This window comes from Mobula birostris, chromosome 2 (genome assembly GCF_030028105.1).
Source record: "Mobula birostris isolate sMobBir1 chromosome 2, sMobBir1.hap1, whole genome shotgun sequence".
NCBI classification, from domain to species: Eukaryota; Metazoa; Chordata; class Chondrichthyes; order Myliobatiformes; family Myliobatidae; genus Mobula; species Mobula birostris.
The window spans coordinates 231,619,237-231,636,211 of record NC_092371.1 but is presented as its reverse complement, the minus strand read 5'-3'; the positions used below and the strand labels follow the sequence as shown (position 1 = coordinate 231,636,211).

The following is a 16,975-nucleotide window of genomic DNA, read 5'->3' as shown; positions in this document are numbered from 1 at the left end:
AGTGAAGTTATCCCCTCTGGTTGAAGAGCCTGATGGTACAGTAATGGGGTAATACCTGTTCCTAAACCTGGTGGTATGGGACCTGAGGTTTCAGTAATTCCTTCTTGATGGCAGAAGATCTTATCTCCCAGATGGTGAGGGTCCATAATGATGGATGCCACCTTCTTGAGGTACATCCTGTTGAAGATGTCCTCAATGGTGGGGAGGGTTGTGCACTGGAGGTAGCTGAGTCAATAACCCTCTGTAGCCTCTTTCAATCTTGCCTATTGGAGGCCACTCAGAATGTTCTCCACTATATATCTGTGGAAATTCTCAAATCTTTGGTTACAGATGGGGTCTATCCAGTTGGAGAATCAGCCTTTAACCATCACTTTCTGCTTCAGATTGTCTAGCCAATCGGAAACCCTTGAGAACTAACCTTCAAGATAAGCCTGGCCATTTGGGACCTTGTCAAAGGTCTTACCAAAGTCCATATAGACAACATCTTACTGCCATGCCTTCTTCAAGTTACCCCTTTGAAAAAACTCCAGAAAACTCATTAGACATGCCTCCCATACACAAAACCATTCTTGATCGGGCCTTGCCTATTTAAGTTATGGTAGATCTTCTCCTTCAGTTCCTTCTGGTAACTTCCCTGCAATGGAAATCAGTACCCAAATGGCCTCGTTGGATAATTTCTCCGGAATATCCTCTCTAACCTCTGCTGTTATGTCCTCCCTTATATAAAAAAAAGACAAAACTCCTTCCACTCTTCTCTGTTCCTCTGTCACACCCAAGGCATTGATATCCTAGAACATTGTGCTACCAGCCCTGCCCGTCTCCCAGCCAAGTTGCTGTTATGACCATAGTATCCCAATCCCTACTGGCAATTCATGCCCTTAGTTCATCCACTTACCTGTTAAGTTACATGCATTGAATCAGATACAATTTAAAACAGAGGTCCTATCTGCCTTTTTACTGTAAGCACAGCTATCCTGATTGCTAGGCTTACAACCTTTGTTTAAATTTATTTTCATTTATTCCAGCCCTTTGAGCTGCACCAACAAGCAACCCCAACTTACCCCTAATTTAACCTTAGCCTAAACATGGAATAATTTACAATGACCAATTAACCCAGCTGGTAAGTCTTTGGACTGTGGTAGGAAAACAGAGCATCCAGAGAAAGCCTACATATTCCACGGGAAGAACGAATGGACCCTTTATAGATGATACAGAATTGAACTCCAATCACTGACATTCCGAGCTGTAACCACGTCACAATAACCACTATGCTAACGTGGCGTCACACTGTGATGCTGCATACACCCATCTTCTCACTAACTACATTCTATCGAGTCCCAACTCACTGCCAATCTAGTTTAAAACCTCTCTGGTGGCAAAAGCTCTGATGTTGGTCCCTCTTCAGTTCAAATCCAACTAGTCATAGATACAATAATTCTCAGTTAAGATGATTTAAATTAAAGCTATATAAATTATGATCCAAGGTAAACCTTTGCTCTACCTATGGATGTCAATTTGTAGGAAACAAACTGAAAAAAAAAACTTAAATTTGACTTTTTGGTTGAGCAAGTAATCTTGGCAAATAAAATACAATGTTGGCAAATGAAATACAATGTTGGAAAGTGTATGGTTATGCACTTTGGCAGAAGAAATAAACGGGCAGACTATTATTTAAATGGGGAAAGAATTCAAAGTTCTGGGATGCAACGGGACTTGGGAGTCCTCGTACAGGATACCCTTAAGGTTAACCTCCAGGTTGAGTCGGTGGTGAAGAAGGTGAATGCAATGTTGGCATTCATTTCTAGAGGAATATAGTATAGGAGCAGGGATGTGATGTTGAGGCTCTATAAGGCGCTGGTGAGACCTCACTTGGAGTACTGTGGGCAGTTTTGGTCTCCTTATTTAAGAAAGGATGTGCTGACGTTGGAGAGGGTACAGAGGAGATTCACTAGAATGATTCCAGGAATGAGAGGGTTAACATATGAGGAACGCTTGTCTGCTCTTGGACTGTATCCCTTGGAGTTTAGAAGAATGAGCGGAGACCTCATAGAAACATTTCCAATGTTGAAAGGCATGGACAGAGTGGATGTGGTAAAGTTGTTTCCCACGATGGGGGAGTCTAGTACGAGAGGGCATGACTTAAGGGTTGAAGGGCACCCATTCAGAACAGAAATGCGAAGAAATTTTTTTAATCAGAGGGTGGTGAATCTATGGAATTTGTTGTCACAGGCAGCAGTGGAGGCCAAGTCATTGGGTGTATTTAAGAAAGAGATTGATATGTATCTGAGTAGCCAGGGCATCAAAGGTTATGGTGAGAAGGCGGAGGAGTGGGACTAAATGGGAGAATGGATCAGCTCATGATAAAATGGCGGAGCAGACTCGATGGGCCGAATGGCCGACTTCTGCTCCTTTGCCTTATGGTCTTTACCCAGTGACAAAACATTTTTTGTGCTTTTGCTTTAACTGAAGAAAATGCCCAATACTTAAAAATCAAACAGTATCAAAACAGGTCAATTATTCATCATCATCATCAGGTGTCATGCCCAGTTTGAGCTTTGACCACCATGGCCCATACACTCCTGTTTCAGGTCAAGTGGATCAATTCATTGGTATTCATTTCCAGTTCTCTGGCTGCTGTCTCCATCATCATTTGTCTTTGTCTTCCTCCTGCTTTCTTCCCTTCAGTCTTTCCCATAATGCAAAAAGACAGAATGTATGGTGATATCCAAAAGGAAGGAGAATCCTATCTGCAGGCTGACAATAAATGGGAAAGACATAAAACAAGTACAGAACTTTTGCTGCTTAGGAAGCTGGGTGACATCAGATGGTAGGTGCGACATGGACATCAAAAGAAGAATAGGATGGCAAAATACGCCTTTACGAGAAGGAAGAGTATACTGACCAATACTAAACTAGGCATGACAACCCACCTCAGAGTACTGAAATGTTACGTTTATCCAGTTATGTTATATGGCTCAGAATGTTGGACAATATCTGGTAACATGAGGAAACGAATTGAAGCAGCAGAGATGTGGTTTTTGAGGAGGAAGCAAAGAATATCATGGACGAAATGAATGTCTAACGAGGATGTCATGAACAGAGCAAACACAAAAAGAGAAATAATGTATGAGATCGCGAAAAGGCAACGCAACTTCATTGGACATGTGATTAGGTCAATTATTACTTCATCCAAATAGTTCCCTCTGGATAGACTGACAAACCACATCAATCTACAGTACAAATCATATTAACTTGCAACAGTAATTCTTATGACATATCGCCTGAAGGAAGACTGCAGATCTCAAGTCACAATTAAGCATTAATTCCTGCTAATAATATTTCAGAATTTATCCAGTTTATCTCAGGGATATTCCAGTATTTTCAGTAAGGTGCAAATAAAAATCAGGCTTATATTTGAAGATTATATACCACAATAGGTTATTTTGTATTATAATTTTAAAGGTTAACCAACTATATTAGCAGGCAGTTCGATCCATTTTGATTCAGGATAAATATTTGTCAGAACTGCATGACAAGCGAATACATGGCTTGTAAGTGGACTGCAAAATATACAGAGGGTGGAAAGTCAAAGGCCAGACAAACAACTGAGGAAAGGGTGTCCAATGTAGAGAAGAAAGGAGGCAGGGTGTAAGAAAGGAGGATTCAGGGAACAGGTCTGAGAGGAAGTGAGAGGAGGTTACTGGGTGAGGGGTTACTGAAGAAGAGATTCAGGGATGGTGAAGGAGCAGGATTACAGATGAGGGGGAATAAAAGGATGGTAGAGAGGTAGAGAGTGTGCATGAATTGACAGGTAACGACATACACATTTACTCATATGCTGATTGATGGGAACAACAGCTGTCTACAGTAAAAGTCATGCATAAGCAGCTTCCACTCTCTTCATCAAATCTGGGTATTTGAACAATAGGACCTAACCATTATGGTCACTCTGTTCTTATAGCTAAGGAACTCTGATTCCTTGATATTTCTGTTCTGAGTGAGACATAGTGGGCATGAAATGCTCAGCTCAAAAGTTGCAGATGGCGCCAACTCCTTTTTCCAGAAGGACAAACGGGAAAAGAATGCTTTATCAAAGGCTGAGCTTTACATATGTCACACTGTGAGATAACTGATTGTTTTATGAGGTTAGCTCACTCTAACATAGAAGCAGTATGCTGTGCTCATCAGTGCTTACGTTCCAACCCTGAAATGATATTTGATGATGTATAAGAGTTGAGATATTGTTAAATGGTGGTGTAGAGTGGAGGCGCGTGGCCAAGTGGTTAAGATGTTGGACTCGTGATCTGCAGATCGCAAGTTCGAGCCTTAGCCGAGGCAGCGAGTTGTGTCCTTGAGCAAGGCACTTAACTACACATTGCTCCTGCACGTTTATAGCCCAGCAGCAGCAGCTGGTGCAGTATGGACAGGACAGGACAGGACATTTCAGGAGACAAGTAGCATAACTTTACTCGTGCAACACGCACAAAACTCTGGAGGAACTCAGAGGTCAGGGAGCATCTATAGAAATTAATAAACAGTCGACGTTTCGAGCCGAGACCCTTCTTCAGGATGGGAAAGACACCACAATAAAAAGGTGGAGGGGGAGGAAATAGGACTAGTTAGAAGGTGATAGGTGAAGCCAGGTGGGTGGGAAAGTAAAGGGCTGGAGAATGAATCTGATAGCAGAAGAAAGTGGACCATGAAAGCTAGGTGAATACATGGCCAATGAGTCAGAGGGCAGCAGAGATCACAGAGGGTGAACAGTGAGATAGAGTCTCACTAAACTCCTGTCAAAGAGTTGATTTAAACCTCTTCAGGGTAGGCATCCCTCGAAGAGACTTCACAGTGGAGCAGCAAATCATAAACAGAAGAGATTCTACAGACGTTTTGGGCCAAGACCCTAAGCAGTCTTTGTCTTACACTTGTTCATCATACGTATGTACTTAACAGTTAAAATTGTTACATACCATTAATATACAATGGTAATTACAGGTAACAAAAGCAGTACAGCAGCACCTGTATCAGCTATTGAACAACAAACAATGACAGGCTTTCAGTCTCCACCTACAATGCAGTTTTTGATTAAAAGGTTGCAAGACACTATTTGTATTTTTTTTAGATTTTATGTAAGGTATTAAAGCATTGTAGACTTGTTCTGGTATTAAGCTTTCATCAATGGTGATATTGACAAACTCATCAATGAATTCCTCTGCTGCGTCGTGGTCAGCAAACAGTTTAAAAAATTAATGCCATGCCTTCTCTTAAATTTCCGCAACCAGCCTGCTGAATATTCACAGTTACCTTCAATTTTCAGTTTGTCATAATAGATCTCTGCTTGTTTCATGATCAGCATACCATTAACCAGCATATGTTCACACCGATGCTGACTAATCTACTCTTTCAATACACAATCAAAATCCTTATTTTTCGCTTTTTTCATTAACTTCTGTTCATTGCATACGTGAGGTCGGTTCTCAGAACTGTCTACTGCGCAGAGGCCTGAGCATTGCCTGGGAATCTTTCAAACACCTTGTGGAATTTCCATTTGTGACATCATGTCAGCACTCAAAAAATTTTCAGATTTTGGAGGCTTTCGGATTTTCGTACAAGAGATATTAACCTATATTTATTGTTACTATATATTGGTGTTCCCCTGCAAGTTTCATGCAAGCAAGGAATCTCATCGCATCCTAGTAAAATGACAATGAATGAATCTAACATAATATGCAATTGAAATAAATGAAAATTTAACTCTTATTTATAGGTTTTAAAACAACAATATCTTAACATCAGATTTTGGAAAACTCAACAGGAAATGATACTACAAAAAACTTGTATTTTTTCAATCTTTTTTAAAAAAAAAAGGCCAGCATTAAATGTCAATCCCTAACCCTTGAAAATATGGTGGCAAGCTTCCTTCCTGAACTGTTACAGTCGTTGTAAAAGATTCAAGGTATGTATACAGAATACATTTCTGAGATTCGTCCTCCCACAGGCAGCCACGAAACAAAGAAACATCATGGAACCTGTTCAAGAAAACATCAAACACCCAAACCATGAAAAAAGAACAAATTACGCAAATGGCAAAAAGTGAGCGAACAACACATAGGATATCAAACACCCAACTGGTATCCAGTAGTATTCAGGTTAGCTCAGTTTAGCAACGCTAGCTGACTGTAGTTCACAGAGCTATTCTTTGCCAAAGTGCCCCAGTGGGCATCGATTGCCCCAAACAAACCACTCAAATACAGCAAAAAAAGAGGTAACCAGAATACAGAAACATATGCAACATGAACCTCAAAGTCCCCAAGAATGAGTCCCCAGCCTTCTCGATCAATCCTTGCAACATGGATCCCAAGACTCCTGTACTTTCCTCTGACAGCAGCTAGCGAGAGAGAAAGGTAGACAGCACCAAACACCTGTCCATCCTGCATTCTCATCGACTTGAATTTTGCTTCACTCCTCAATTGGAGAGAAGCAATGGAGTGAATTATGAACTTGCACCCCATCTCTAGGCATTCAGGCCATACAGTCTGTTCCTAACCTCACTGAATTCCCTCAGAAATAGCAAAGCACCAGATTGCTCAATCGACCTCCAAAACACCATCAAAATGCAAATCACAGGTTCCAATCACAACCAGCTTAGTTGTAGAATCATATTTGAAAGAAGCTGTTTTGTGAACTGCCCGCAGCACATTGTTATTTGTCGTGTTGTTTGCTGGCACCATCTTGGAGAAGATCTGTGAAAGACTCATCAACTCTTCTGTTGATTTAAAATTAGCAATATATTTCAAAGTTATTATGCTACGCAACCAGCAAGGGAACTTCATGGGGTAGTGTTCACAAATGCCTGCTGCCCTTTTTACTCAGATTTGGGATGTGATGTCAGAATCAAAGTATATTTTTTAGAAGTCACCTTCGGTAGTTTCTGTGGACTGATATAATCTGTGAATTATGTTGGCACATTAAAGACTGTAAAATAAAATTACCTGACTTTGGTTGGAAAAAAAATTATAAAACAAGTTTAAAGCACTCTGGAAGATCTATTAAAATCTAAGTGCATCCTATTTTGATGATTTTCAGTTTCCTTAATGAGTTTACTTCTCAGAGGATGCTGCAAAAATATCTTGAAACTCAAACCAATGCTGTCATCCTAAGAGTCATCAAAGAGTACAGCACAGAGTACAGCACAGAACTAGGCCCTTCAGCCCCTCTAGTCCATGCCAAACCTTTAAACTGCCTATTCCCATCGAGCTGCACCAAGAGCATACTTCTCCCTACCCCTAGTACCTACCCAAACTGCTCTTAAAAAAATTAAATTGAGCTCACGTACACCACTTATGCTGGCTGCTCATTCCACACTCTCATGATCCTCTGAGTAAGAGAAGTTTCCCCTCATGTTTGCATTATACATTTCACCTTCCACCCTTAATGCCTATGACCTCTAGTTGTAAGTCTCACTCAATCTCAACAAAGAAAGCATGCTTGCATTTACCCTATCTATATCCCTCAATTTTATATACCACTATCAAATCTCTCCTCAATCTTCTAAGGAATAAAGTCCAAACCTACTCAATGTTTCCTTACAACTTTGGTTGTCCAGACCCAGCAACATCCTTATATTTTCTCTGTACTTTCAACCTTATTTATATCTTTCTTGTAGGTAGGTGACCAAAACTGCACACAATATTCCAAATTAGTCCTCACCAACTTCTTATACATCCCATCTCCTGCACTCAATACATTGATTATGAAGGCTAATGTGCCTAAAGCTTTATTTATGACCTGTGATGCCACTTTCAATGAATTATGGACTTGTATTCCCAGATCCCTTTGTTCTAAAGCACTCCTCAGTGTTCTACTGGTCACTGTGTAAGACCTAACCAGGTTGGTCCTACGGAAGTGCAACACCTCGCACTTCTCTGCATTAAATTCTATCTGCCATTTTTTTCAGCGGACCCAGTTCCCAGTGCAAGCTCTGATATTTTCCTCATTGTCCACTGTACCCTCAATCTTGGTGTCAAGTGCAAATTTGCTGATCCAGTTAACCACATTATCATTCAGATCATTGACATAGATGACAAACAGCACCAATCCCTGTGGCACACCACTAGACACAATGCTCCAATCAGACATACAACCATCTACTATCACTCTCTGGCTTCTTCCACAAAGCCAATGTCAAATCCAATTTACTACCTTAATCTTGAATGCCAAGCAACTGAACCTTCTTGACCAACCTTCCATGCAGGATCTTATCAAATACCTTGCTAAATTTCATGTAGACAACATCCACTGCCTTGCCTTCATCAACTTTCATGCTGACTTGAGAAACTCTCGAAGATTGGTTAGACACTACCTACCACAGACAAAGCCATGCAGACTATCCCTAATGAATCCATGTCTATTTAAATACTCATACTTTTGATCCCTTAGAATACCTTCCAATAACTTTCCCAACACTGATGTCAGGCTTACCACCCTATAATTTCCTGCTTTAATTTTAGAGCCTTTCTTAAACAGCAGAACAACATTAGCTATCCTCCAGTACCTCACCTGTTGCTACCAATGATTTAAATATCTCTGAAAGGGCCTCTGCAATTTCTGCACTTGCCTCCCACAGGGTCTGAGGGGGACACCTTGTGAGGTCCTCGGGATTTATGCATCTTAATTTGCCTGAAGACAATGAACAACTTCTCTGTAACCTGTATAGGGTCCATGAAGTCGATACTGCTTTGCCTTGCTTGTATAGACTTTGTGTCTGTCACCTGAATAAATACAGATGTAAAAAAAGCACTCAAGATCTCCCCCATCACTTTTGGCTCCATGAATGGATTACCATTCTGATCTTCTAGAGGACCAATTTTGTCTTTTTGCTCTTAACAGATCTGTAGAAGCCCTTGGGATTCTCCTTCACCTTATCTGTTAGGGCAACCTCATGTCATTTAGCCCTCCTGATTTCTTTCTTAAGTGTTCTCTAGAGAGGGCCTCAAGATGGCTGTGGTTCAAAAGAGGGGAGCCTTGGAGTCATAAGTAGCTAGCCATCTGGACACAAGCTGGGGTCTGATCAGCCCCGGCTGGGTCACCTGGAGGAGGTTGTATGATGTTGAAAGACCCGAAACACCCAATGATTCCAGGAACATCACTGAAGATGTGTCCAGAAGCATCAATAGATGTATGTACACAGATACTCCACAACCACTTCCTTTTTTCCTTAACCAGGGCTTCAATATCTCGTGTTATTTTTAGCTTTTATTCTGACAGGCAATACAAACTGTGTACTCTCAAATTTTCCCTTTTAAAAGCCTCCCACTTACCAAGAACACCTTTGCCAGAAACAGCCTGTCTAAATCCACATTTACCAGATTATCCTTTTTTCAATTTAGAATCCCAACTCGTGGCCCAGACCTCTTTTTTCATAGTTATTTTGAAACAAATCTAGTGTGATCACTTAATGCAAAGTGCTCCACAAACTTCTGTCACCTGTCATCTCATTCCCTAATCACAGAACAAGTATTGTACAATCTCTCTTTGGGACTTCTACGAAATGATTAAGTAAACTTCCCTGAATGTATTTGACAAAGACGATCCCATCTAGTCCTTTTCAGTATGGGAGTTCCAGTCAATATATGGAATGTTAAAATCACCTACTGTAACAACCTTATGTTTCTTACAACAGTTTGCAAACTCTCCACAAATATGTTCCTCTAAATCCCTGGGTGGTCTGTAATATAGCCCCATCAACATAGTCATACCTTTCTTATTTCTAATTTCTAACGCCTCACTAGATGAATTCACCAGTCTGTCCTGACTGAGGTCTGCCCTGACATTTTCCCTAACTAGTAAAGCCAACCCTCCTCCTTTAATCCCTGCTGCTCTGTTGCATCTTAAACAACAGAACCCCAGAATACTGAGCTGCTGGTCCTGTCCCTCCTGCAACCAAGTCCCACTAAAGGCTACACTTATATGTGTTGATCCATGCCCTGTACTCATCAGCCTTTCCTATGATACACTTACATTGAAATATACGCAGCTCAGGGCATTAATCACACCATGCACAACCTTTTGGGTCCTGACTGTCTGAGGTCTCTCTGCTATCTGTTATGGCACTCTGGTTCCCATCGCATTGCAACTCTAGCTTAACAACCCCACCCTGCCTGCAGCACTAGCGAACCTTCCTCCCTCCAGTTCAGGTGCAAACCATGTCTCCTGCACAGGTCCCACCTTCCTGGGAGAGAGTTCAATGATCCAAAGATCTGACACCCTCCCTCTTATACCAACTCCTTAGCTACATGTACATGGCACAGGTAGCAATCCTGAGATCACAAACCTGGAGGTCCTGCCCTCTAACTTAGCACCTAACTTCCAGAACTCACTTTGCAGAACCCATGACACTGACACTTGAGGCAAGGAATAAAATTATCATGTACCCCAAAGAAATAACATGTACTTTTACTTTGCTGCAATTGTAAAATATAATGGATTCTGGTTAACTGTGCCATCATTTATTCAGGGTAGCCACGTATTTGGGGCATCTCTTAAAAAACAAAAACTACTCAAGCAAATAGCCAGGACTCACCATTTATTTGGGACACTATGCCACATAATTGAGACAGGAGGTTGTTGCTGAACAGTTTCTAACTAGCGTCAGTTATGTGCACTTGTGTGGCCGTTAGACACTACACCATGAGCAATCAGTTTTTAAATAGCATCAGTTGCGTATGTTTCTGTTCAAAAAACAATGATCTTTAATACTGATAGTAGACAAGAAATAAGCAGCAAAACAATTCAGAACCGTTTTGTTCACTGTGGTTTCAAGCATTAAGGCTTGGAGATGCCAGAAATGGCAGAGAGTGAGAGTGAAACGATTTCACCACTTCAACAACTTTCGAACTACAAAGAATTCAAAAGGATAGACAACTATCTTGAATATTACAATGCAGTGAGCAAAACAGCTCTGAAATGTCTTATTGCTTATTTCTCGACAACTATTGGTGACAAAAATCACTGCTTTTTGAACAGAAACACACACAACTGATGCTATTTAACAGATGAAGATTTGGAGGATAAAATCATTGATAGCATTGTATGAAGGCAGTACATCATATGCATTAGATGTCTGAGCTGATTTTGTTTATTTACAATCAAAAAAACATGACAGCATATGTACACTAGATGAATTCATCCATCAAAAACCATTACAAACTAATACACTGTTTTACAATACTGTAGTATCCTCATTTGTTCTGTATTTCATTTAAATACATAATTTGATACTCAGTTAAATGATAGTTTATCCTTCTGTACTTTTTTTAAACTGTTTCTATGAAATTTTGACTAATTGGGACAGCCACTCAACTGGGCAAAATGTACTGGTCCTGATGTGTCCAAGTTAACCAGAAACCACTGTAATATACCCTAGAATTATTCATTGTACACACGAGGGGTGATTGATAAGTTCGTGGCCTAAGGTAGAAGGGGTCAATTATAGAAAACCTAGCACATATATTTTTCAACATAGTCCCCTCCTACATGTACACACTTAGTCCAGCAGTCGTAGAGAATACGGAACCCTCCTTTGTAGAAGTGGTCCACAGCAGGGGTGAATGATAAGTTCGTGGCCTAAGGTAGAAGCAGATGAGTTATTAACTTCAAACTTTCTGCATTGTCACTCAAAGAGTTGAACTGCATGTGCATGTAACAAGAACGTCTTGGACCTCCAGATGGTCTGTAGCAGGGGTGTGGCCTAAGTTTGTGGCCTAAGGTAGAAGGAGATGAGTTATACAGCTCTCATCACGTGTACGTGTAGTTCAACTCTTTGAGTGAAAACGCATAAAGTTTGAAGTTTCTCCTTATCGCCTTCTACTTCAGGCCACGAACTTATCAATCACCCCTGCTGTGGACCACTTACTGGAGGTCTAAGACGCCGACGTCTACAAAGAAGGGACCCGTATACTCCATGACCGCTGGACTAAGTGTGTAAATGTAGGAAAAATAAATGTGCTAGGTTTTCTAAAATTGATTCCTTCTACCTCAGGCCACGAACTTATCAATCACCCCTCGTATTAACTGATAAATGTTCTCAAAACTATATGATAGTCATATTTTTCAAACCTAAATTAAAGCCTGAACTCAAATTTTCTTTCAATAAAGTTGAACCTATGTCATCTTTTAACTGACCTAACATGACTTTTATAGGTTTAATATAAAAGTCAAATCTGGAAGCTAATACGAACATTGTGATTGTGCAAGTAGATGAGAAATCAATTAATTTCAATTCAAAAAGTGATGATTTTTTCCCAATCACTGCTACAGATGAACCACTACACAAAGATTACTTTTCAGTTATTCCACTGTAAACATAGTACCTGGCCAGAGTATTATTTATTATAGTTTTTCACAAAATATCTTAAAAATTTTTCAGCAAGGAGTTAATTTCACCAATAGCATAAACATGTTTATTTTCCATCTTTTACAACAGAGCCATACAACTTAGTCAGTTGTTTATATCATGTTGCCTTAAACAGCACTAAAATGAAAAAAGCAGTCATTAAAATACATTTCCAAACCTTGAGATTTGGATGTCAAATAACCCCCAGAAAACGTTTAGCAATACAGGACATGACTGCTTTGCGAGTGAGTGAATTATGTCAGTGGTGTTGGATAAGAGCAAGATCCCATGCTGCTTCACAGGTTTCCTACCAGGTTCAACCTATAAAGCATAAAACCTCTCCTCTCCCCACCAAAGTCAGGTCTGTCCTTCCTCACTTGCAAGTTCTAACCAGTTTCCTCAAATATGCACTGAGCTTCATTTTCCAAAGGCTTCCTCCAGAATCCCCTCCCCCCAGGTTTCCTTTCTCCTGAGTTCACTGCTTCCAGTCCCACCAGTTAAGCACCCCACCCATACACATACCACCACCACCTCCACCCAGCCTCCAAATCTGAGTCCACCAGCCCGATCCCCACCATTCAAATATTCTCTGCAGTCCCTTGAATTGAATTTGGTATTTACCCCAGGATTTCTCTCCCCAGCTCCACCACTGCACCCCCATTTAAACATCTTCTCATTGCCACTGTCCACCCGTTATAGTCACTACATGGGATTTGCACCAGATTTACTCCAGCCTCCAAGGTTCTCCCGGGTCCCAAGCTGTCTTTTCCCCCTGTCCCCTGCACTGAGCTCGTCTCAGATTTTCCCTAGTTTTTCTCTTCCCCAGGGTCCTACACACCCCTCTCCTATTTAAAAATCCCCTCCAGCTCCTCTCCATCAGTACCCAGTCACCTCCACTGAGTTTATCCCAAGTTTTCCCTCCAAGGTTTCTCTTCTCCAGCCCTCCCCCATTAAATAACCCTTCCAGCTCCTCCCCCCCCACCACCACCACTTTTTAATACAGGTCCCCCACCCCACACCACTGCACTCTAATCCTGTCCCCCAGCCCTCGAACTCTCCCTGCCCGCAGTCACCTTGGTCAGCTGCGCGATCTTCTTGCTCATCTTGATGTGCAGCTCCTGGGTGTACTCGGGGGCCGAGCCCACCTTGCCAGCTGCCGGCCCACCGCTGCAGTGCTGCTGCTGCCTGCCCACGCCGGTCGCCATCTTCCGGAGCCAGTCGACCAGGAGAAGGAGATGAATTGGGGGGCGGATGCCGGGGGCTATGTGCCTGGAGCCGGAGCTGAGGGGATGAGAGCCGCCCGCCCACCTCCCTCGGGCAGCCGCTCTAGCCAGGCAGCGAGAGGCCGGCGAACCCGCGCGGCCGCGGACTAGGAGCCGGCACTCCAGCTAACCGCCCAGATTCGCGGCTTGCCATGGCTACCGGCGGCCGCGGCTCAGCATCGTAGCCACGCCGAGCCGCAGAGGCGCGTCTCCCGCTGCCGGATCGCTGCTTATTTATCCCTGCAATGTTGTTGTTGTTGTTGTTGTTGCTGCTGCCTCCGCCGCACGCTCGCGCCGTTACCATGGAGCGCAGCGACAGTTGACATATTACATATTTCCGGTTCCAACGCCTCCGCCAGGACTTTCGCGCGCCTTCGGACAGGATGGTGCACGTGGAGGGAGAGTCGCCGACGCCGCGCTCAGCTGGAGGTGGCACTTGCTGCTGGGGATCGAGGGAGTAGGTGACGAGCGCAGCGGAGTGGAGGGAGCGGTCGAGGGGGAGGAGCTGTGCGCTGCGGAATGGGGGGGGTGAAGGTGGAGGTGCCGCGCGCTGCGGAATGGGGGGGGGGGGGTGAAGGTGGAGGAGCCGCGCGCAGCGGGGAGGAGGGAGGGGGCAGGTAACGTGCACAGTGGATGTACGGGGCGACGGAGGAGGTGGCACGCTTGCTTGGGGTGGGGTGGACGAAGGAGTATGTGGTATGCTCTGCTAGAGGGCGAAAGTACACCAAGATGGGTAGGATCACCTGCAGCTGATGAGGAAGGGAGATGCCATCTCCAACGGGATCCCACTGCCAAGCACATTTTCCCTCTATTCCCCCCTCCCACTTCCTGCTTTCCGCAGGGATCGCACCCTATGCGTCTCCCTTGTCCATTCGTCCCTCCCCACTGATCTCCCTCCTGCCGTTTACCCTTACAAGGAGAACAAATGCTGCGCCTGCCCAACACCTCCTCCCTCACTACCATTTACGGCCCTAAACAGCCCTTCCAGGGAAGGTGACATTACACGTGTGAGTCCTTGGGGTCATATACTGTGTCCAGTGCTCTTGATGTGGCCTCCTGTATATTGGTGGGACCCAGCATAGATTGGGTAACCGCTTCGCCGAGCACCTATGCTCTGTCTGCCAGAACAAGTGGGAATTCCAGTGGCTACCCATTTTAATTCTACTTCCGATTCCCATTCCGATATGTCCATCCATGGCCGCCTCCGCTGCCCTGATGAGGCCACACTCGGGTTGGGGGAACAACACCTTACAATCTATTTGTGTAGCCTTCGACCTGACAGCATGAACATCGATTTCTCGAACTTCCAGTAATGCCTCCCTTTTCCCTCTCTCATCTTGCCTGCCCGTCGCCTCCCTCTAGTGCTCCTCCCCACTTTTCTTTCTTCCATGGCCTTCTGTTCCTTTCACCAATCAACTTCCCATCTCTTTACTTCCCCCTTCCCCCTTCAGGTTTCACCTTTCACCTTGCGTTTCTCTCTCCCCTCCCCCCACCTTTTAAATCTACTCCTCAGCTTTTTTCTCCAGTCCTGTACATCCACTGTTTATTCTTTTCCATAGACGCTGCCTGGCCTTCTGAGTTCCTCCAGCATTTTGTATGCATTGCTCGGATTTCCAGTATCTGCAGATTTTCTCTTGTTTGTGATTTTCTTCTATATAATGTTTTATTAAAGTGTTGCGGAGTTTTCAAGCAGTGTTTTTAAAAAATTGTCCTGCTCAGGGCAATGCTCCTGCACAGCTGTTTAAAAGTAGAGGGAACCTGGTCAGCTGAGGTAGTGATAGCTTGCCTTTCTGAAGGTTCAATGTACACATTATTGTTTCATGCGCAAGATTACTAACATATTATATAAAATTTCCTTCAGTGTAAATGTATACGCTGTATATATGATGTTAATGGATTTCATGTTCAGTCTTGGGTTCCATCCCCAAGGCATCTCATTATACAAAAATCTGAATACTTCCAGCCCCAAGCATTTCAGATAAGGGGTGCTCAACCTGTACAGTGGAAATTTTACAGCAGTGTTACAGGCACGCACAGTGGCATGCAAAAGTTTGGGCACCCCGGTCAAAAGTTCTGTTACTGTGAATAACTAAGCAAGTAAAAGATGAACTGATTTCCAAAAGGCATAAAGCTAATGATGACACATTTCAAAATAAGAAAAAAGGAAAAGGGCCCGAAGCAAAAGTTTGGGCACCCTGCATGGCAGTACTTAGTAACACCCCCTTTGGCAAGTATCACAGTTTGTAAATGCTTTTTGTAGCCAGCTAAGAGTCTTTCAGTTCTTGTTTGGGGGATCTTCACCCATTCTTCCTTGCAAAAGGCTGCTAGTTCTGTGAGATTCTTGGGTGTCTTGCATGCACTGCTCTTTTGAGGTCTATCCTAGATAAGAGTGGATGTTTCCTATAGTGAGGGAGTCTAGGACCAGGGGGCATGTCTATTTAGAACAGATGAGGATTTGTTTAGTTACAGGGTAATGAATCTCTAGAATTCATTACCACAGCTACCTTTGAAGGCTAAGTCACTGAGTATATTTTAACTGGTGGTTGATAGGTTCTTGATTAATCAAAGTTTACTGGGAGAAGGCAGAAGAGTAGGGTTGCGAGGATTAATAAATCAGGCATGATGGAATGACAGAGCAGACTTGAAAGGCCAGTTGGCCTGATTCTGCTCCTATGTCTTATGGTAATAGCTCTCCTCCAGGGCCAAGGTGCAAAACACAATACCAACGGTCGCACAGAGCACATATAGTTACGATAGCAGAGCAACATACTGTCACAAAAAAAAAATATAGCCCAAGTCCCTGAGTGGTTTGGCCAGAGGATTGATGCTGCATTGGATGTTGTCCTGGAGCCACGTTTCTGTGAGAACAAGCTTGTAGCAGTTCCTCATCTCGTGCTAGTGCAGCTGCAGACAAACACAATCCAGCTTGCCTTCCAGGGAGCAGAGCACTGGAGGGCAGTACCCAATCAGAGATGCCAGACCCCAAACCATCATGAACTCCAGTGTGCATATTGCACCTCTGCTCTCTCCCACGCCACCTCTTGTGCATCTCCCCTGGGCGGCTACAACAGGCCATACTTCAGCAGGGGGGCCTAGCCTGTGCAAAACTGAAGCCACATAACTCTCCCACCGTCAGTCTCGCCAATGAACTAGACTGGCAGTACGTATACTACATTGCCAATGTCCAGCAGGGTCTTGGGATCACAAGAAAAATCACATCACGTTTAATTATCATTCAATCATACATGGATACAGCCAAATGAAACAGGTTTCCTCTGGGGCCAAGGTGCAAAACATGCACAGCACATTCAAAGTAGTGAGG

At 43.3% G+C, this 16,975-nt stretch overlaps 1 protein-coding gene across 12 annotated transcripts in view; it reads right to left on the bottom strand.

Moving 5' to 3' along the window:
• Positions 1-13,927, bottom strand: part of fam184ab (family with sequence similarity 184 member Ab) — a 179,956-nt gene extending 166,029 nt beyond the window's left edge. For all 12 annotated transcript variants that reach the window (XM_072251592.1, XM_072251593.1, XM_072251591.1 and 9 more), the window contains exon 1: positions 13,465-13,927. In XM_072251592.1, the coding sequence (XP_072107693.1) occupies positions 13,465-13,596 (132 nt within the window). In that variant the 5' untranslated portion in view covers positions 13,597-13,927. The remainder of the gene's footprint in view (positions 1-13,464) is intronic.
• Between the last annotated feature and the right edge of the window lie 3,048 nt (positions 13,928-16,975).